This window comes from Galeopterus variegatus, unplaced genomic scaffold (genome assembly GCF_000696425.1).
Source record: "Galeopterus variegatus unplaced genomic scaffold, G_variegatus-3.0.2 Scaffold1881, whole genome shotgun sequence".
NCBI classification, from domain to species: Eukaryota; Metazoa; Chordata; class Mammalia; order Dermoptera; family Cynocephalidae; genus Galeopterus; species Galeopterus variegatus.
Genome location: NW_007727992.1, coordinates 181,698 through 204,119, shown reverse-complemented (window position 1 = coordinate 204,119; position 22,422 = coordinate 181,698). Strand labels below are relative to the sequence as shown.

The window sequence follows — 22,422 nt, the reverse complement described above, 5'->3', positions numbered from 1 at the left end:
ATGTAAGTGAGGGTGAAAGTGGGACTATCCGGACAGCCAGAGATATGCTACCCAACAGGATTCCTGGGGAAGAGGGACTCAGTCAAACAGAAGAAGCAAGTGACTTTCTCAATACACTGGTCAGAACAATCTATCCATCTGTGAAACGCCCCCTTTGTGACTTACATTGTACAGCATAGGATGCTAGAACCACTGCTGAGTTAAGAGGGCAGGTTAACCTGTCAGGAGAAAAACACATTAGCAAAGTCACAAGAACCAATTACAACCCCAAACACTCAGAGATCATTGGTAGCACGTTACCTCCTTCTCTTAGATTAACCATTAAAAAACAACATAAATCATAATAAAGATAACTCTATGACAGAAATCAATCTCAAACAGTAAAGACAAATATATAACATATGAAGGATTTTTAAAAACAAAAAAAACTTTCTCATGTTTAAAATAATACACGTTGCAAACACCATGAAGCTAAAGGTCTAATGTTGGCCAGTGTTTTGGCTGGTCAAGGAAGGTCAGGCTCATATCTCAAAGAGGAAAAGTGAGAAAACTGTGCTCTTAGATCAATGGGCAGCCTTCATATCTTTCTAGTAAAGACTTGAGTCTTTTTGTAGGGCTCTCTAACTAAATTGCTGAGTTCTAGTGACTCCATGATTCTTGGTTACCCTCTTTCTAGAATGCTGACATCCTCTTTGAAGGAAAAAGTAGGAAAGTATTTTGAATCTTAAAACGTATAATTCTTTGATTAATTAATTACAGACACTTAATATTCCTGCCTCTATTCACTCCCCCGAAGATCTACAGCATTCAGTGGTCTGCCTCTCTGTCTTCCTGCCATCTGCTAGAAATCTCCTTTCCTCTTACACTCCCTGCCCCAAATGCCCCATTTCTGCCAATGACCCCTCTTCTGTCTTAGTCACATTTTGAATCCTCAGTTTGCCCTATTTTCTCCATTCAACTGCAGACTCCTCGGTCTGCCTGGGCACTCTGCTGGCAGAGCTGGAGCAGGGATCACTGCCAGGTTGAAGAAGGGACAGGGAAAAGCAGGAGGAGGACTTGCAGGGTGGGGAGGGGTCTGATAAAGGGGGTATCCTAAACAGCGCTGCAAGATACCAAGATTTCAAAAGCATGCTTCCTAGCAACCCAGAGGGAAGTAGAGAAAACATGCAGTTTCCATGGCAGCCAAAGAAGTTCCCAAGATGTGACTCATCCCACCTCTCTGACTAATCTGGTTGGCCCTCGAGGGGCTCCTCTTCCTGTCCACCCCACTGCATGCTGGTCTTGAAGCTTCATACGCAGACAACTTTCCCTATGTGAGTGGCCCCATCTTTCCTTGGGTAACTCTGTGTTCCTGCTAGAATTCTTAAATAATCTCTCCAAGTCTACAGATGCATCCTGAGGATACTTACCATCCATTCATTCATCTGGAGATCCAGAGAGCCCATGGAGAGAGCAGGCTGAAATGAGATGAGGATCAGCCATTCGCTCTCCTACCAAGATGGGCTTCAATTAAATCTAAGCCAGTGTCCCTGCTAGAGAAAAAGCAAGGGAATGGGATTTGAGGAACAACTTAGAAAAGAGCCTAAGGAGGTTCAGTCTAGATGCAAGAAACAATCCAACGAAGAAGTCAAGAACACTTCCAAAGGATGGTGTTCAAAATACATACTAAAGAACACTGAAAGCCTGCATTCCTCTCGCAACCCGGCCACGTGTTCTTAGAAGAAAGACCTCTTTCCTTCTCTCTCAGGGTCTGCATCAGTTGAGTGAAGGGCTTTGAATGATCACCTATCTTGGCAGGAAGGAGATGGTAGCCTTGAGTACTGGCTACCACAGACAGTTTAAACAAGTCAGGGATGCTTTGACACCCAGGAGAAATTGTCTGATTCACACCTGAGCAGTGTTTGGTAGTACAGACCCTCTCCTCAGACCCAAGGATCTAAGCCAGGATGCGGCCCTCCACAGACTTCTCTCGGTTCACACAGAAATAACAAGGGCTATTTCTTTGGAGAAGAACAAACAAAGAAGACAACCAATTTCCAGTATTTGGAGAGTTAGACTGAAAGCTCCTGAGGGTCCTTTGTCTTACTGACCTGCACAGTTCAGTGCCTGTCCCATAACAGGTGTTTGCAAAGTGTTTGTGGAAAAAAACAAAGTAAGTGGGTAGAAGAGAACGGCAGAACAAGTTTCTATTGCTGCAGAGAGCAGCCCAGATCCAGGAGAGGGGCGGGGAATTTCAACCTCAAGTCACCCTAAAACGTAAGAAGGCTGCCTATGAAAGCATGTGATCAGAGGGTGATCAAGCAGAAGCCAAAGGCCTGCAGGCTGTGCTCGAGAAGGGATTCGTTCCTGCCTTGAGTGGGAGGATGAACTGAATTATGAGAATTCTATACTTGTATGGCTGCTAAACAGTCAACAGGTCTGGCAATCCCTTTGTTAAGGTGTCTCTTGTTCCTAACTGTCCACCCCCCCATCCCCCAGTCTTCACCGCCATGGCCCCAAATCTCTGGCCTAGACGTCTGCAACAGCTTCCTGGATGGCTGGCCCCACCCTTCTATCTAGACTGAATCCCCTTGGCCTCTTACAGTCTTCCCTGTGTACACTGTCTTTGTAGATACAGCTCTCGCCACATCCCTCCTGCTGACAAACTGCCAGCAGCTCTCTTCTGCCCGCTGGATGCAAGATGCATGCCTATGTTTGACGTGAAAAGCCCTCTCGCTCTATTTTCCTGTAAGCTCTAAACATGTGGTTTCCAGTTGGGGCTGTGGGAGGTGGGGTGGGGTGTCTTCTCACTGTCCTAGGAAAACCAACTCCTCACTTCTCCACCATCCCCAATTCCGGCTCATCTCAGCAATCCAAAAAGACTTTTCTAGCCCACACTGTTCACAGAAGAAGCTCCTCAAATCTTACAACTGTGATCTCCACTGCCCTGACTGGTCCTAACTGCTTCCTAATTGCTTCATGGGCTCCTGTCTCATTTCCCCAACCAGAGTGCAAGCTCATGGGACAACACATTGGCGCCCTCTGTAGACCCTCCTCAGGAGAACTAAACTCACAGGAAGAAAGAGAGCAGGTGTGGAGAAGGGGAATGAGATGTGGCTGTTGCCACCCCAGCTCACCTGCTGCAGTTTCTTCCATAAGTCAACAAAATACTAAGATGTGGAGGAGTCACTGCTCAGGGATCACTGACTTGAAATTTCCTCTCCCTGCCTGGGCTATTCTCAGATGCCTTCCAGCCATTTAGATGGTCTTGATACATAAGAAGAGCTGAATCCCAGGCAGATGCTCATGTCTTTGAGCAAAAAGCTTCCCAGAGAGAAAATGAATCGTCCATAGGTAGTACGGGGCTCACAAGTGGACCTAAATTAGGCCTGAGCTGCCTTCCTGAATGAAGCCCATTTTACATTCTGCGTCCCTTCCTCCATTTAAAACTTCTCAGGTCTTTACCAGAAAGATAACTGTACCTTTTATAACAAAATTGAAAAAAAAAAATGAAGTGAAGTTTATCAACCCTTAGTCTCTCTAAACCAGGACTGAGTTAAAAACACATGTCCAAAGTCTAATACACCATGCAGGATGCTGCTTTCAACATCCATTACTTGTTTAGATTTCATATTTTTAGCAGATAAGCACACTCATTAGATTAAGACCAGAAATTTTGTTAGTCTGACAAGAAAAGAAAAATGCAAAATTCTCATTACCTTCCTTCACAAATATCCATCTTCAGTTGTAAGAAATACAAATGCCTATGAAACAATTATTTTCATTAATTCATACTCAAACTGAAATAAGCAAAAAAAAAATATTTTGATGAGTCAAGGACAAGATCTTTACATAAACAAAATACATACAAATACATCTTGGTCTAAGGTAGGAGGTACTATTTTGCACATTGCAAAGCTGCCCTGTCAGTGAGGATGACTTGTCTTGGTGCCCTAAATGGCCACTGTCCTAGGGAGCATTGAGCAGGGCTGGGTAGGGTGGAAGCAGCCCACCAATGATTGGCTGGTACCGCTGGTCCCTCGGCCAGTGAGTGCCCCAGTCCTGAGCCAGGGCCACGTCAATGAGCACCAGGACCCATGAGCAATCTGCATAAGCAGTCCCCACACCCTGACAGGCCGCTGTTCTGCACACGTGCTGGCATGCGCACACCCACGTTCCCTCTATGTGAAGTTGCTAGGAGGAGGAGGGTCTGGGAAGATACCTCCTTGGCTGGGGTGCAAACACCAAGCAGGGTTTTTCCCCATGTCCCAGGAACTGTGGGCACTCAGGCAAATGCAGCAACATCATTAAACTAGAAGTGCCCAGGACCTCCATGCTGAATTCTGCATTCATCCACGAGCAACCAGCAAATGTAACTTGGAAACCCCGTACCTGTTTTATGGGAAAGGTGTCCCAGACCCCTCAGCTTGGGAGTCTGCTCCTCTGTGCGAGGAGTTGGGACAGGAGGCCAGGAAGTGCCCTGGGGAGGGTTATATTTAGGGATGTGGCATGCATGTGACACTTGGCCACTATTTCTCACTCTTTGTAAAAACCCAGATTCAAACGACAGGCATTCCATCATCTGGCCAAGAGGACAAAAGAGAAACCTCTTGAAATCTAAAACACACAGGCCAGAAGTGTTCAGGGGCAGGAGAGAGAGAGTTTTGGCAATTTAGACAAAGCAGTCTCGTTATTTCTTCAGATATATAAAGGTCAAGGGGCTGGCTTCTTGAGATGTGAATACTTCAAACAATATCACCACCTGAGATCTGCACAGTCCCGGCTGTGTGTGTGATACTTTGGAACTCTTCCTCTCACTTCAGCCTCACGATAACTCTGTAAGGCAGGTATCCCATTTGCATTTTTTACGGATGAGGAAATCGAAGCACAGATAGAATATATGGGGTCAGTTGTGTCTTATTTTAACCTGGACACTCATGTTATGAAAAAAAAAATCTCACTATGATACAAATTTCTCATAAGTTTTATGACTTAAAAGTTTAGGTTATATGTCATAACTCTGACATTATGACTTTGATTATAATTATCAACTACCCACAATGTGTTGAACACCCAGTACTGGGAGATGGTATAACACATATCTGCTGATTCACACCTGTTTGGTATTGGAATCTATCTTTTCCACCTAGGAGAACATAATCAGTCCTTTCTAGTTCGTTTCTATGTTTATTCAAGCTGACATTCAACCAGAATTAAGTGTTCTGTCCTCCTACAATGCTACTGAGAGAGAGAAGGAGAGATTTGTAGCTAATCTAATGATGAATCTGGGCTTTCACTGACAAGCTCGGCTAATCAGTATATCTTCCTAGGGATATAAACGAGAATATGAACCTGGAGATCACCATTCACCAAATGCTACCTTGTCATATACTGAGCAAAGTTTCTGAGTCAATCCCACAACACCATATGCAAAAAAATCGGAATGGTGAGATGCAATCCAAATGTAGGAGACTTCCTGGGAATCTGAAGAAGACTAATTTTAATTTGAGATTGCCAGTAAATAAAATTCTGTTCACAATGATCTAAATGTATCAGTAGTTGTGGAGGCTCACAATAAAGATGACATTTATTAAACAATTGGAATAAAGGAAAGTTATTTAGAAGAGATATTTGGCATATTTAACTTCAGAAATGTAATGACTACTCTTAGTGTGAACCCCATCCATGAACTCACCTTCAGAAAAAAGCAATGAACGTCTCCCTGCCTAGATCCTTAAAAAACAAAGAACAACAAATACTGCCTCTACACTTCTTATTTGATTCTTGAAAGCTAAATTTCTTTAAAAGAGAACTCACTTTTAGACAGGTTACGAAGCTGGGCCTTAATAAAAAAAACTGCTATTCCAGGAAGCCCTTCACTTAAGTTAAAACAAAACCAAACCGAAAAAAGCATGTGAATGAATGGTGGAAGCCCGGCCCAGGATAAGAAAAAGATCTGGCAGTCCTGGCTGCCCACCAGCTCTGAAGGAGTCACAGGGTGGCTGCTGCCATGGCTCCTGCTACATTAAGAGAAATCTGGTGCTCAAATCCCAGGAGGTGACAGCTATTCTTTATTCCACGCTGGGGATACTACCCACCTTAAAATGGGAGGTGGGGCAGTGGGGGTGGGGGGTGTCAGTTCTGAACCAGTGAAATTTAGTAGAGACACAGACAAACTGAATTTTTTCTGGGACTTAGGTAAGAACAAATACTAGTCTATTACTCATCTTAAGCTAAAATGTGCCTCTGTAGCCTCCACCCACTGGCTAAGAACCAGTACCAATTCTAGGACCCTGCACATTTAATTCCATTTTTTACATGACCCTTTGGAAATTAGAAGGCAGCCTTCATTTCACCCTGAGTCTTCTCTCCATCCTGAAAACCCTATATTTCCTCAAATGTCCTGCAAAATGACAGGAAGGCTCAGCAGGAAGACTCTGTCAGCTTCCAGAGAGGATGAGCTTCTCCCCTGTAGGTATGAAAGTGAATGACCAATGACCAAGAAGGGCACTGGAGAGGGACTCTCAGGTAAGGCTGGTCCTAGTAATCCCTTCCCCTCAAGTTCTGTCATTGGAGAGCTCTAACATGCCCACTGAGTGCCACAAACCTGGGGCTCCAGCATCACAGAGAGGAGACCAGGTGATGGGTGACAATCACCAGTTTAGGCAGTGTAATCCATACTATGGGTTGAAACCTATCAGCTGGTAATACAATAAATTTAATGGGTCACAATTATCATTAAAAAAAAAAAAAAGAAAAGAAAAGAAATAGAACAGAATAGAAAACTTCAGAGTGCTTTGCACTTACTATAGTTTTATAAAACTTTCGCTTCAGTAATTTATATATATATGTGTGTACTGCATTAAGAAACAAAACATATTTTTTACCATGGAGTTGCAATTTATTTATTTATTTATTTTTTGTCCTTTTTGTGACCGCACCGCAGTTAGCCAGTGAGCGCACTGGCCATCCCTATATAGGATCCGAACCCACGGTGGGAGTGCTGCTGCGCTCCCAGCGCCGCACTCTCCCGAGTGCGCCACAGGCTCAGCCCATGGAGTTGTAATTAAAAAAAAAAAAAAAAAACCCCACCAGTTAGGAATCACACACATGGATGTACCCACATATATACATACATATATAATCACACATACTATATATATGTAATACATGCACATATACACACACACACACAATTCTGTATGTCATTTTTAAAGGATTCCTTGAACAGAACTTGTTAGTAATGCCTGAGGAAACCTTGGAAGGATCATTTCAAACACATTCTTATAGATTATCTTACCAATTTTGTGTCTATCAGCTTATGAAATGACCTGCTGGGTTGAGTATTTCTTTTTAAAAAGGGACCGGCAACGGGATTGCAAACCTCGGCGTTGCTCCCGCGCCTCGCTCAGCCAGTGAGCGGGAGCCGGTCCATATGTGGGATCCGAACCCTCGGGCGGGAGCGCCACCGCGCTTCCCAAGCGGCGCACTACCCAGTGCGCCACCGGGCCGGCCCCTGGGTTGAGTATTTCTATACTACCCCGTCTACCAGTGGAAAGCACTGTTGTGGGAAAAAGTCACAGCACAGTTTGTACTTCTGCGTGGTTACCCAATGAGTCACACTGGACATCTCCTACGCTGGCTTAAAATTTAACATAATGGTAAACAGTCAAATCCCCAATGTCTGCTATCGTAGAGGCAAGGGGCCCACAAAGGCAGCAAAACAGAGTAACAGACTAATATTTGGCCTTTAAACATATTTAAAAGTTAAAATGTGATCATGTGATTAGTATTAAAAATAAATGAAAAAACAAGACAGCACTCCATGTCTGAGTTAATGTTGTCTCCCTGGTGACAGTTTTATGGCCATAATGAGTGTAGAACAGGATTCTAAAATCCTAAACATCCATTGCTTTCTTTCTGGTGAAAAAGTTTCCCTCCCTAAGAAAAATAAAAGGGTTTAACATTGCCGTGGGGGAGGGAAAGCTGAATTTGCACGGTCTGTACTGAAACAGCAAGAACTTTCCTTTGCTGCTTCTCCTCTATTCCAAACACACCGTTCCCCACCCACAAACCCCCCCCCCCTCCCGCCCCAAACCAGGGCCAGTACACACGCCAAACCCTGAGGGGTAAACAACTCCTATCACAGCCCTTTTCTCTTATCTGGTTCACATATTTCTTGCATCTATTAATTCACTGAGGAGACAAGCTGGGTCCAGACTGCAAACTGGGGATCTGATGGAAAATTCTTATTACAAAGATGTTGTCTTATCCTCAAGAGCCTCAATTCTAGTTCTTCAGAAGTATCGTACTATTTGACCCGTCTGTTTCACAAATCTGTTGTCTAAACCCCACCTGCATTTGCAGAAAATGGCTTTTTGTCCTTCAACCTTATTGTGTTTATCAGGTAGGAGAGGCTGGGGAGGAGGAAGGAGGTGCCCGAGGAAGGAGGAAGTGGATGTACATGTGCTGGGAATTGCATCAAACCAGAAGGTAACAGAAGTAGGGCCAAGACTGCAAACTAGCCAATTCAAATTTCATTATGAGTACGGATTTTTACTTGGGTCATAATTGTTGGTGCAGTGTACACCCAAATGAAGTTATCTGGCCATGGTTATAAAATGAAGAGTACATTTTTAGTGGTTACTCATTTTTATATACTAAATAGAAAACTTAAAAAAAAATGTTATTACCTGGTTTGTTCTTGCTGCAGTGTGTTGGGATCAGGTATAAAAAATCTTACTCGAAAATGCAGGGTACAGGGGAAACCTCCTACAACATTTTTCAAAAACAAATTAAATTTTCCCTTTAAAAAAGTCAATGTATGTAAGTTGCTACTCTCCCATAATTGATGCAGTTTTCACTCAACCATAGTTTTTTTCCATTATAAAAGGGCTAATTTCAAATTAGGAGTACATAAGTTGATTGTCTCAGAAATCTCCTAGTCTATAAAATATAAAATATTTATGCAACATCAACATAGACAGAGTTACATGTTTAACTTAGGGCTGTGTTCAAACAATGCACTCCATTATCTGTATTAGGATCTTAAAAATTCTTTAATCAGTGTATTATACAAAATTCACACAAAAAATAATAGCTTACATTTATATAGCGATTTATACTTTTCAAACATTTTCATGTACATTCTTGAATTTGAACATCACCATGACTATGAGTAGGCTAGGCTGCTATTGATAGCCCTGTTTTACAGATAAGCCAACAGGCTGAGAGATCTAAGTGACTTGCCTTAGGTCATACAGCGTGTGATAAAAACCAGAGTCATAGTACTGAGGCTTTTGATTCTGCTATCCCACAATTCAAAATCATTTTTATACTGGAAAATACTTCATGCTTTTAATGCAAAATATATTAAATGATTAACATACTATTGAATATTACACAATGAACATGATGCTTTATGAATCAACTCCAAGAGTCAATTCACTTGTATAGATAAAATTTGTTCATTTCTTCTGATGGATATGGCTACAGGAGAAGATCAGAGTGTGGTGCTAAGTCCCTGAGATCTTCATGTCAATGTCGTCCTCCTCCATCACTCAGTAAATATTTGCCAGCCCTGCCTACGGGCTCAGTACTTTCTTGCTCTCTGAAACCCAAGTCCTTCTCCAGCCCGCTCCCCTCCCTGATCCTGCTAATGATCTCTTCTACCTTAGTTCATCCTGGGCTCCACCCTCCCATCACTTTAGCACCTTCTGTCTTCATCTCTGGCTTGTGTTCAAAGACTCTCTAACAGTGTGCGTGCACCTGAGTGTACCACTGCACACGTATCTGGATACCAGTGGGTGGCACTACAACTCTGCATGCGGGCTGATCACCTGCACATCAGCGGACAGCAAAGTCTTCCCACTGCCTTGGGATGCCCTTTAGCCTCCCCCTGCCTTCTTCTGTAACTTGTCATTTTTATGTCTCAAACAGCCTCTGCATCTTTCTTGTCCTCCTCTGTGCACCCAGAGCATCCCATCATGTCCTTGGTACTACCACAGAACTGTCTCTCTGCTTTGTCTGTCTCCATACTTGGCTGTGAGCTCCTTGAGGGCAGGGTCCAAACCTGACTTGGACTGGACTCCCAGAGCTTAGCCATAGTCTGAGCTCAGGACATGTTCACTGAAAGAATGAGTTAACGAGACTAACACCTATCTGTGCCTTGAGTGTGCTTATTCCTGTGAATTCAGACAGGGCAAGGTATTTATCTGCAAGTGGCTTGTGGCTCCCAGGGGTATTTCTGAACACTAAGGACATGAGGACCTGACTCTAGGTGAAGGCAGCAGTGAGATCAGAGCCAGGGCTATGTGTGTCTAACTCCTTCCCACCTGGGTGCTGGGGTGGGGGCAGGTGTGTGTGTGAGGCATCATGTGTATGCCCTTCACCGCTCCTATCATTCACTAGCCACCTCCTGTGAGACACTGTGAGGGATGCAGACAGGAGTGTAACAAAGGTCCTAACCTCAAGGAACATGCAGTCCTGAAATAAGCTAAAAGCAAAAAACTATGAGAAGAGGGCGACTGTTCAGATCCTCAAAGCAAAGATAAATGGAGGGAAATATAGACACAGTCACGGCCTCTAGTAGGAGAGGAGATGGGATGAGCAGCCTTGAAGAATGGAAAGGTTTAGATATAGGCAAGTGGGAAGGAAAAACATTCCCAGTAGAGGGAAGAGACTGAGGGAAGGCACAGAGAAGGTCCTGCAAACCTGCCAGGTTTGTCTGGGGCATAAGGTACGTGAAAGGGAATGATGACAGCAATGCTGGAAAACCAGGCTGAGAACAGATCAGGGCAGAGGGTGTGGCTTGAATGGCCACCTAACTGGTAACCTGCAGCCCTGGGATCCACTCATGACGGATAAACTGTGTTTTAGATGGATTAACCTATTTGTGACATTATCTGCCTATGGTTCAGTCTCCAGTGAATGCCACAGTGCTATTGGAAAGTCCTAGGGGTTTGTGTCTGTCTGTCTGTCTCTTTCCCACCCTGGCTCTCACACTGGGCTGAGCAAGGCCATCCTCCTTCCCCTTCCTTCCTTGTAAAAAGAAATGTGGGTTCCCTTGCTCTGGGCCGTCTACTCTCACCTTTCCCTTTCTTGCCCAGAGCTGGTAAGGATCCTCGAGGGCTGATCTGGGTGCATCTCTGTTACCTCAGAAGTCAGACAGGGTGAAGACAGCTCATTCACGTCTCCTGGAACGCCTAGAATCCAGGTTCCAGATGTTACAGGCACACGGATGATCAGAGGAGAGAAACAGGCCTGGATACACTAACACCTAACGTTTAAGTGAAATGAAAAGATCACACCAACCTTTTAACTGCTTCCTGATGGGTTTGCTTGATTCAAGCCATCTCTGCTGGGTAAGAAAACATAAGATATAAAACTAAACCATGCAAGAGTTCAGCACATTTTGAAGGGATGGTACTTACAGGAGAGTCTACTGAGTCATCGCCATGTTGCAAACCAAAATACTCCTTTTCTGTCACACCCAGGTGGTTGTATGCCATATCCAGAAGAACCTGACCAGTATCTTGCTTCTAGAAAAAAAAATGATAGAGTGTGGAAAACCTTAAAATGAATTAACCGGTGGTGAAAACATCTTTAGGCAAAACGGACTTAAAATATTCAGAGAGACTACGCACTCACATTTCACACAATAAGAAAAGTCTTTATAAACTTCAAGTTAAGAAGCCACATGAAACATGGGAAGGACGGCTAAAAAAAAAAAAAAAAACTACATAAATATGATGTAAGACAATAGGAATTTAATTTAATTTTCTAAGGTTTCTTCCTTCCCCATAGCTGTGATTCCCAAGTGATGATGTCTAAATGGGAAAACTCAGATGTCACAATTACAGTAAACTCTCTGTGACCTCCCCTTGGATTATCCACAGCAAAATGCTAATCCCAGGTTGGTTCCTGTTGGCTCCTTGGGACATGTCTATGGCTCCTATCCCTGGAGAAGCCACAGAAGTGTGTACAGGGAACGAAAACTCTTGACTCACAGCATAAAGGAAGAAGGCTAAGAATACTCAAATGCCATTTAAAATGCCCTCAAAGTGATTTGGCCTTTGTCACCCTGTGGGATTATCTGCCTTGCTGCTTCTCATCATCTGAAGTGAGAAGCACATGGGGACGTTCAACCACACTGCTCTCCACAGCAGGACGCAGCTGCCGTCCCTGCTCAGTGTTTACGGAGCGGGCAGGGGACACAGCCATAACAAGCGTCCCTTTCCTGCCCTAGCTGTGGAAGCAGTGCCTCTAACACAAATTGTCAAGTGCTGTGAAACGATCAAGACACAGTGGACACCCAAGGAGACAACACCAATGGTCAATTCGACCTGGGCACAAGCGGAAGCAACCCCTGATCTGGGTTTGGGAGAGTGACAGGGATCACCCCTCCCCTCCAGGCACACAGCTGAGAAAAGGCATTTGAAGCAGATGGCCCAGCACAAAGGCACAGGGGTGGCAACCAGCAGGAGTGTTTGGGAAATTGCAAATTCTACTTTAACAGGCAGACTCCTTGGGAATCCTTTGAACCAAACTGTTTAACTTAAGGACAGGATGAGTCAGAAATAGCCCATGTATAGAACAGGCAAAGTAGCTCTTTGAGTGCCTGATGGCAGATAATGTATGTGAAAATAGGTCATGGTTACCAGGATAGGAGAATTAGGTAACTGTCGGGCCCCTCCTGCAGTGACTTCTTTGGGGCAGCCTCATTTTATCTGCTCTGAAGTGGGGGAAAGGGAGACAGGCGCATTTCCTAAACACACCCCCTTTCCAGCCTGAGGGCCCCTGTACCTGCCGCTTCCTCTACCTGGGGCACTTGCCATCACAACAGCATCACATGGGTGTGGAAAGAATGATCCAGTCCACACATTCCAAGTTATGAGATACTCTCCTGATGCACAAAAGAGCTATCTGCTCCCCTTGTTGGAATTATTATTATTTATACATGATTTTATATATTTAATATATATTAACAACTATAATTCATTGAACACCTACACAGAGCCAGACATAACAACACGTGTACCTCTGCATACGATTTCTAATCTTTGCAGCAACTTCTCAAAGTGGTCATCACTATCCCCCTTGCTGATGAACAAACGGAGGGGCTCCATACTTCACACTATTGGCTGATGATGGTCTGACCGCCTGTCTCCGGTCTGTCTGACGCCAAACGCCATGAATTCCTACTACACCACATCTTTCTCCTCTAGAGTGCATAATTCAAACACTCGGGTATCTATTCTGCGTAATTCACTCAATTCTCGAAAGGAATTTAAATATAATAAAAGCTACAATAAATATCCCGGCCTGGCCCCTGCCCCACAAGTGGTCATCTTTGCTGTACCCGGTCACTGATAGCGACTGGCTTGTTCCCTGCGCTGAGAATGACTGATGTCCAAGTCAGCTGTCCTGATGACACCTGCTCCTGGTCATGAGATGGTCTGGTCTAAAGAGTCTGAATGAGACTGTGCAAACCATCCCCACGAACAGAAAATATAAGCTGAGGGATATTCTGTACTGCCACCAGGCCCTCGCATTCCTCAAGTTCAAGGTGAGTCAACTTTGGACCACGCTGCTGGAAGCTTGCGTGGAAGCAGCGTGATGGTAACAATGATGTTCATAACTAAGAATTTCTGGGTGCTCATGGTTTGCCAGTATCTGCTCTAAGCCTTTGCATGATTATCTGTCCCAGTAGGTGCTTGCCTTACCCCGTTCTTACAGAGCTGATCACCCCTCCTCCAGACAACACATTTTTACCCGCGTTTCTCAGACATTTGCTCTTGGTCTCCTCCTGCCTCCCTGGTTGGTCCTTCTCAGTCTCCTTTAGTGCCTGCTCCTCATTGCTCCAACCTTTAAACACTGGGCCTCATTCACATCTTCTGTCTACTCACTTTCCAGGTGATCCTATCCAGTTTCATGGCTTGAAATACCATCTCTACTCTGGTAACATCCACATTTGTATCCTAGCCTGGACCTGTCCCTAGATTACTGACTTCTGGATCTAATACCATTTTTACATAGACGAATAATAGGTATCTCCAGCTCCACAGGTCTAAAACAGAACTGGTTATTTCCACCTCCAAACCTGCTCTTTCCACAGTCCTCCCCATCTCTGTGATCTGCAACTCCATCTTGGTAGTTGCTCCAGCCGAAAAATTTTGAAGTCACCTTAAGGCCTCATTTTTACACATCCCAAATCCCATTTATCAGCAAATACTATTTGGCTCCACCTTCAAAGTATTTCCAGACTTGGTTTCCTCTTATCCACCTCCATATGACCGCCCTAACCAATTATCATCATTGCTCCCCTGGACTGTTACAACAGTCTCTGAGCACTTTCCCTCCCACGATCTACTGTCCACAGAGCATCCAGACTGATACTTGAGCCAGATCATGTCAGGTCTCTGCCCAAACCTACCAATGCTTTCTACCTCACGTAGAAGAAAAACCAGTGCCCTGAGAATGAACTACAAGGCTCTACCTGCTCCCCACCCTGCACCCCAACACCTGCTCTCTCTCTGACCTTGTCTCCCGCTACTCTCCCCTTGCACATTACACTCCAGACTTAACTGGCTTCCATACTGTTCTGCAGCCACACTAAGCAGGCTCCTGCCTCAGAGCCTTTGCACGACTGTTCCCTTTCTCTGGGATGTGTCTCCTCTAGACAACCACAGAGTTCTTTCACTTTATCAGTGAAGCCTTCCTTGATCACATCTGTAAATGGCAGCCCCATCTCTTGTCCTGCTCTGGTACTCTCTCCCCCTTATCCCACTTTACTTTTCTTCAAAGCACTTAATACCACCTGATACAGTATACATTGGTTTACGGTCCATCTCCTCCTACTAGGATGTCAGCTTCAGAAGGGCAGGGATTCTGCTGTTTTGTTCAATACTGTATTCTTTCCACTCAGAACAAAATCTAGCACATGGTAGGTGCTCAGTAAACATTTGTTGAATGAATAATAGAGTATATACTAACAAACATTCGTGTTCTTGTCAGGAAGAAGATAAATGGTTAAAGAATAGTTCCAAGACAGACAAACACAAATTTTAATAAAGGAGACAGACACATATTAAGCTGTCAGTTTATAGCATCTGGAAGAGACATTTGTGATCTTTATACATTTGTGATCTTTAATAACAAGATTCTAAAGAACTTTGTTAGAAAAGAAATTGGATATAAGACAAGATTCTATAGAACCAAAGCAGTTGCTTTTTAAGGGAAATATGTATGAGGAGTCTTCAAAAACTTCATGGAAAAACAGCATGGGATTGGCATATAAACAGACACATGGACCAAAGGAACAAAATAGAGAACCCAGAAATCAACCTGTGTACTTACAGCTGACTGATCTTTGATAGAGGCGCCAATAACATACCTTGGAGAAAGGACAACCTCTTCAGCAAATGGTGTGGGAAAACTGGATATCCACGTGTAGGATAACGAAATTAGACCAATATATCTTGCCATATACCCAAATCAACTCAAAATAGAGTAAAGGCTTAAATAGAAGACCTAAAACTATAAAACTCCTAGAAGAAGACATGGGAAACACTTCAGGATGTAGGACTGGGCAAAAAAAGACTATGAGTAAGACCTCATAAGTATGGGCAACAAAAGAAAATATAAACAAATATATCAAACTAAAAACCTTCTACATAACAAAGGAAACAATCAACAGCATGAAAGACAACCTACAGAATAGGAGAAAATATTTGCAAACTACACATCTGACAAGGGATTAATATCCAGAATATATAAGGAACTCGAACAACTTAACAGTAAAAAACCAAATAATCCCATTAAAAAATGGGCAAAGGAGCTGAATAGACATTTCTCAAAAGATGTACAAATGGCCAATAAGTATATGAAAAAATGCTCAACATCACTAATCATCAGAGAAATACAAATCAAAACCACATTGAGATATCATCTCACCCCAGTGAGACTGGCTATTATCAAAAAGACAGAGAATAATGAATGCTGGTGAGGATGCAGAAAAAGGGGGAACCCTTATACACTGTTGTTGGGACTGTAAATTAGTACAGCCATTATAGAAAACAGTATGGAGCTTCCTCATACAACTGCAGATGGAACTGCCATACATTCCAGCAATCCCACTACTGGGTATATACCCAAAGGAATGGAAATCATCATGTCAAAGGGATACCTGCACTCCCATGTTTATCACAGATCTATTTACAATAGCCAAGATATGGAACCAACCTAAATGTCCATCAATGGACAACTAGACAAGGAAAACATGGTATATATACACAGTGGAATGCTACCGGGCCACAAAAAATAATGAAATTTTGCCTTTCACAGCTCCGTGGATGAGCCTGGAGACTATATTAAGTGAAACAAGCCAGACACAGAAAGAGAAATACCATATGTTCTTACTCATAAGTGGGGGCAGGGGAGAGAGAGACAGACAGACACAACCACAATAAGACGCTGAACTTTCAGAAGGAGAGAATGCAACCGTGGTTACTAGAGGTGGGAAAGGGGGAGGGGGATTAGTGAGAAATTGGTTAATGGACACAATGAATGATCACGTTTTCTAATGATGAACATGCTAAGTATCCTGATTTGATCATCACGCATTGTACACAGGTATTGATATTCAAGTCTGTATCCTGCAAATATGCATAATCAATTATTTTTCAATTAAAAAAAAAGTTCATGGAAAATGTGTATTATGAAAAAACCATATATGGATTTCAAAAATTTCTGCACCCAAATAAACTCATACTAACGTGTTATATCATGCCTGAACAGGATCTAGTTGGAGTCAATAAGTATAAGACATCAGTGTGAAAAGAGACCCTATCAGAGCAACATGAATGCTGCTGAAACCGAAGGAAGAACAAACATCAAAATTGATGGTGAAGCTTGGGTGGAAGAAGAGTGAAATCACTGATGCTTTACTAAAAGTTTATGGGGGCAATGCCCCCAAAGAAATCAGCAGTTTACAAATGGATAACTCCTTCAAAGGGACAAGAAGATGTTGGAGATGAAGCTCGCAGTGGCAGACCATCCGCATCAATTTGCAAAGAAAAGTTAATCTCGTTGGCATCCTGATTGAAGAAGACCGATGGTTAACAGCAGAAACAACAGCCAACACCACAGACATCTCAACTGGTTCAGCTTACACAATTCTGACTGAAAAATTAAAGTTGAGCAAACTTTCTGCTCAATGGGTGCTAAAACTGTTGACCCCAGATTAGCTGCAGACAAGAGCATAGCTTTCAATGGAAATGTCAAACAAGTAGGATCAAGATCCTGAAACATTTCTTTGAAGAATTATAACAGGATATGAAACATGGCTTTGCCAGTATGATCCTGAATACAAAGCACAATCAAAGCCATAGCTGCCAAGTGGTGGAAGTAGTTCAGTCAAAACAGAAGCACACTGGTCAAGAGCAACAGGTCATGGCAACAGTTTTGGGATACTCAGGCATCTTGCTTGTTGATTTTCTGGAGGGCCAAAGAACAGTAACATTTGTTTATTATGAGAGTGTTTTGAGAAAGTTAGCCAAAGCTTTAGCAGAAAAACACCCAGGAAAGCTTCGCCAGTCTTTTTCCACCATGACAATGCTCCTGCTCCTTCCTCTCATACGATGGCAATTTTGTGAGAGTTTTGATGGGATATCATTAGGCATCCACCTCACAGTCCTGATTTGGCTCCATCTGATGTCTTTTTGTTTCCTAATCTTAAAAAATCTTTAAAGGGCAACCATTTTTCTTCAGTTAATAATGTAAAAAAGACTGCACTGACATGGTTAAATTCCCAGGACTTTCAGTGCTTTGGGGATGGACTAAATGGCTGTTGCCATCGCTTACAAAAGTGCCTTGAACTTGATGGAGCTTATGTTGAGAAATAGTTTATATTTTTTTCTTTTTATCTTTTAATTCCATTTCACATGAACTTTTTGAAGTCCCCTCTTATGAACCTGCCAAAAGGCCGCTCAATCTGTAGTTCTCCAAAGTGCAATGCACATCGAGAATGCAGGGGGAGAAGTTCCAGTACCGACTCTCATGCCTTCTCACCCCCAGAATATGTTTCAATACCCAGGTAGGACAAGGGATTGGTATTTTTAACAATGCATCCTAAGAGGTTCCAAAGTATTTTAAGAAATGCTCACTAGGGCTGCACTGACCAAAGTGGGAGCTGTTAAATACAAAAGACTACTTAAATTTTAATTAAGATAAAATAAAAAATTTAGTTCTTCATGTATACCAGCCACATTTCAAGTGATGAGTTGCCACATGTGGATGGTGGCTCACATAATGGATAGTGCAGATATGGAACATTCCCAGCACTGCAGGAAGTTCTTCTGAATAGTCCTCCCTAGAGGATACTCTTCTCTAACCTGGCTTCCTAAGAAACAGGTCACAGGTATATGTTCTATCCCCCCGTCAGACTTGGAGACACCTAACTAGACAATGAAACTCCCTTTCTGGAGTTTTTCCTTCTTACTACATACAGTAACATTTCCTACCTACCAAAGAATGAGGCTCTGACCCTGGGGAATGTCTGGAGGCTTGGGTGGTTGTGGAAGTGCGCAGAAGAGCAGGATAGAAAGTTGGGGAACATCCATCTCTACTGCCCATTTTCACTCTTTGCCAGGTGAGGAGCCCAAATGCCTATAACCTTAGTTGCCTGACTAAGTCCACTGATGGGGAAATGCCCGTGGCCAAGACACTGGGCAGCTGTACCCCAGGTTGGGAAGGTGCTATCGCGCCCACCATGCTAAGACTTCATGTAAACTGCTCCTCCTCTGGCTTGCATCAAGGTCTATAGTGACCTGGGGTCAGCAGGAGGCAAACTTGTGGGTAGGGTGGAAGACCCAGGGGCCAGTTTTTGGTATCCTTTAAATTCCTGTGACCTATCATTATCCCTCAATTGTTCTCTTGTCCCCTGTCTTCCCTTCTGACATATGTCCTTGCACACTGAATTTTACAGGCTGGGGAAGATGTTGGCAGTTGGTTCAGGGTTGGGGTTGACCCCTTTAGGGCTGACCGAAGGATGGGAGGGACAGGCAGAGGTCATGGGCCTAGGTGGTGACTAGGGGGGGCTGGGTAGTATGTGATGCAACTGTTCAAGCATCTTCCCACTGCTGGCCTGGAAGACTAGATACCTCGTTTTCAGCCCTGGCTCTTCCATGGGCTCCCTGAGCACTGCCATTTGCGAGGGTGACCATCTTACTAACCTCACATAGGACCCACCCACTTACACATATAATGAGCATCTGCTTTGTGCCCAACCCTGTGCCAGGCACAGGGGAAACAACATCTTTCCTGTCCTCAAGGAGCTCTTGGTGTAATGGGTGACATATAACCTAATTATTATAACTATTATTAAAAAGGCAATGTGACATGGGCTCTAATAAAGCACGTACAGGGCACCATTATCTGAGAACCAGCTCTGCTTCGAGACATGGATGAGGACTTCCCAGAAGCAGCAACATCTAAGGATTGTACAACTCATGTCACAAAGAGGAGGGGGAAAGACACTCCCTCCAGGTAGAGGCGAAAAGTGGGCAAAGTTCTTGAGTATTTCCAGTCCAGTCTTGACACTCAAGATCTGAGATCTCACGCTTTCATTTTAAAATAAGTTTTTTCTTCATTTCGTAAGCCAAGAGATGCAAACTATTTCTTAGGAGACTTCATTCAGGAAAAAAAAAATGTGGAAAACTTACGTTAACTTTAAAGGTCTGTACCAAGCCATCCAGAAAGCGGATGCTGCAGATGACTTCGGATCGAGTCTTCTCTTTGGGTAGTTCTGAGGTGCGTATATTATTAATTCTTCCACCCAACGCACGTAACCGGGAGGTCATAACTATCGTTGAGTAACCTGCAACATAAGATATACCTGTTAGTGTTTTAATATGCAAATGACCAGTTACTTGTGAAAGCACTTCACAGCTTACCCAGACCCTTCATCCCAGTGAGATCTGATCATCACAATACTGCCTGAGGAACCCATGGATAATGAGAACTAGATAATAAACAATGTTTCCATTTGAGTTCTGACTTCTAAGAAGCTCAAAGCAAAATTTATCGCTCAATTATAACATATTGATAAGGTTACGTGGCTTGTTTCTTTGTGTATCTTAGTATCTCCTTAGTCTAAGCCTTCTAATTTCTATTTCCCAGGCTTTTAAGTTGTCATTTATGTTTTATTATTTTACGTATTTATGTGTTCTACTTCTAATGTTTTACAGATCTAAATGTAGGATAAATATGATTTAAAACAAGAAAAAATGTATTGATAAATTGATATTAAAATTAAGAACTTCTATTCATTCAAAGATACCATTTAGGAGAGCAAAAAGGCAACCCACAGAGTGGGGGAAGATATTTGCAACATATATATACGTATGTTGCATACACACACACACACACACACACACACACACACACACACACACACACACGCAATCACACACAAAGAATATATAAAGTCCCCCTAACGAATCAGTAAGAGAAAAAGAACATGGTGGAAAAATGAGAAGAAAACTGAAACAGGAAGTCAATGACATCAGTTGTCAAAAAAATGCAAATTAAAACCATAAAGTAAGTACCACATACCACCAGAAGGGCTACAATTTAAGACTGACAAAACTGTAGAAGGTGTCTGCACTGCTGGTGAGAACATCAGTTAGTGCAACTACTTTGGAAAACTGTTGAGCAGCATCTACCTGTGTAACAAACATATCAAGTCCATTCCTAGAAATTGTTCCCAACAGAAAAATGTACATTTATTCATGAAAAAAATGTGTATAAGAATCTTCATAATAGTCCCAAACTGAAAAAGACCTAAATGCCCATCAATCACAGACTGGGTAAATTGCGGTAAAGTCATACTATGCACTACTGTACAGCAAAGGAAAGAAATTAACAACTGTTAATGTGCAACGACATTAAAGAATTCCTTTAACATTATGTTGAGCAAAAGAAGCCAGACACAACAGATTACCTACAGCATGATTCCACTCACGTTAAGTTAAAAAAACAGGCAAAACTAATCAATGCCAATAGAAGACAGAACAGTGGTTACCTTGTGTGTAGTAACTGCGAGGGGAACCCAAGGGTCTTCTGGGATGCTTTTCATATTCTGTCTTGATGTGGGAGCTTTTTTTTTTTGTCTTTTTTCGTGTCCGGCAATGGATCGCAACCCTCAGTGTCGCGCCCGTACCGGACCGGGACCGGCAACGGGATCGCAACCCTCGGTGTTGCTCCCACACCTCGCTCAGCCAGTGAGCGGGAACCGGTCTGTATGTGGGATCCGAACCCTCGGCGGGAGCGCCACCGCGCTCCCAAGTGGCGCACTGTTGTTCAGTGCGCCACCGGGCCGGCCCCTTGATGTGGGAGCTTGTGATACTGCTGTACTCACTGTGACAATTCATCAAGCTCTACATTTATGATGTGTGCATTTCTCTGTATGTATGTTATATTTTAATAACAAGTTTACTTAAAAAAAAGAAGTACATTTAGAAAGGGAGTTAGAGAGCACTTTAACATCTGGCCATGGTACTAGGGAAAAGCATGGAAAGTGGCTTTACTAGTAAATTCAGTTGTGCAGTGCAAGGCTAGAGGGTGGAAGGTATATGACTGAGCGCATGATCACATCACGCAGGTGGGAAGGGCAAGGGTCTAAGCCTATACAGAGAATATAGGAAGCACTCCTGCAAACCAAATTCGGCTTAGGGAATAGAAATGTACATCCAACAGTGTTGGGTGAAAGAGCAAATAGAGACGGTCTCAGGAGAAGTAAATGTTCTTTTTAATTCTCTGTAACCTTTTCTGATGAGTGGGCTTATGCATCTGCTTATCCCTTCTGCCTGCAATGCTCTTCCTGCTCCTCTTCATCTCATTAACTCCTATTCTTCCTTGGTGCTCAGCACAAGCATCACTTCCTCAGGGGAGCCTTCCCTGGTCTCCCTAACCAGTCACATATTTGCGTTACAGGCTCTCTTCTGTAGCGCTCATCAGAATTTCACACTTATAACTGATAAGGTGTATTTAATATCTGCTTCTCCCACTAGACGCCAAGTTCCAAGAGGGTGGGAATCAGGTTTGGTTTTGCTCCCTGTTTCTCTAACACCTAGCTCTGGTAGGTGGGCAATAAATATCTGAGTGAATCAATGAATAAGTGGAAGAATGAAACAGGAAATGAAGCCAAGATTTATAGTCTGAAATAGCTGTACAACCTGGTAGACAACCGTGGGTTGGTGGGAGCAGGCAGGAGAGAAGAGTGGAATGAGAGTGAGGGGTCTAATTAGAATGTGGAGTGGAGGTGCCCTGGAGACCAGCGCTTCTCACACTGTAAGGTGCATACAGAGCACTGGGGATCTTGCTGATGAAATGCAGAATCTGATTCAAGTAGGTCTGGGTGGGGCCCAAGAATCTGCACCTCTC

The 22,422-nt window shown here is 43.3% G+C and overlaps 1 protein-coding gene across 1 annotated transcript in view; it reads right to left on the bottom strand.

Annotated features, from left to right (window-relative positions):
- PTPN3 (protein tyrosine phosphatase, non-receptor type 3) overlaps positions 1–22,422 on the bottom strand; it is a 114,740-nt gene that overhangs the window by 62,994 nt on the left and 29,324 nt on the right. The window contains exons 2-7 of the mRNA XM_008579420.1: positions 19,701–19,855; positions 11,412–11,519; positions 11,293–11,338; positions 8,673–8,751; positions 3,699–3,743; positions 166–218 (exon numbers count right to left, since the gene is read on the bottom strand). Of these exons, the coding sequence (XP_008577642.1) occupies positions 166–218; positions 3,699–3,743; positions 8,673–8,751; positions 11,293–11,338; positions 11,412–11,519; positions 19,701–19,838 (469 nt within the window). The 5' untranslated portion in view covers positions 19,839–19,855. The remainder of the gene's footprint in view (positions 1–165; positions 219–3,698; positions 3,744–8,672; positions 8,752–11,292; positions 11,339–11,411; positions 11,520–19,700; positions 19,856–22,422) is intronic.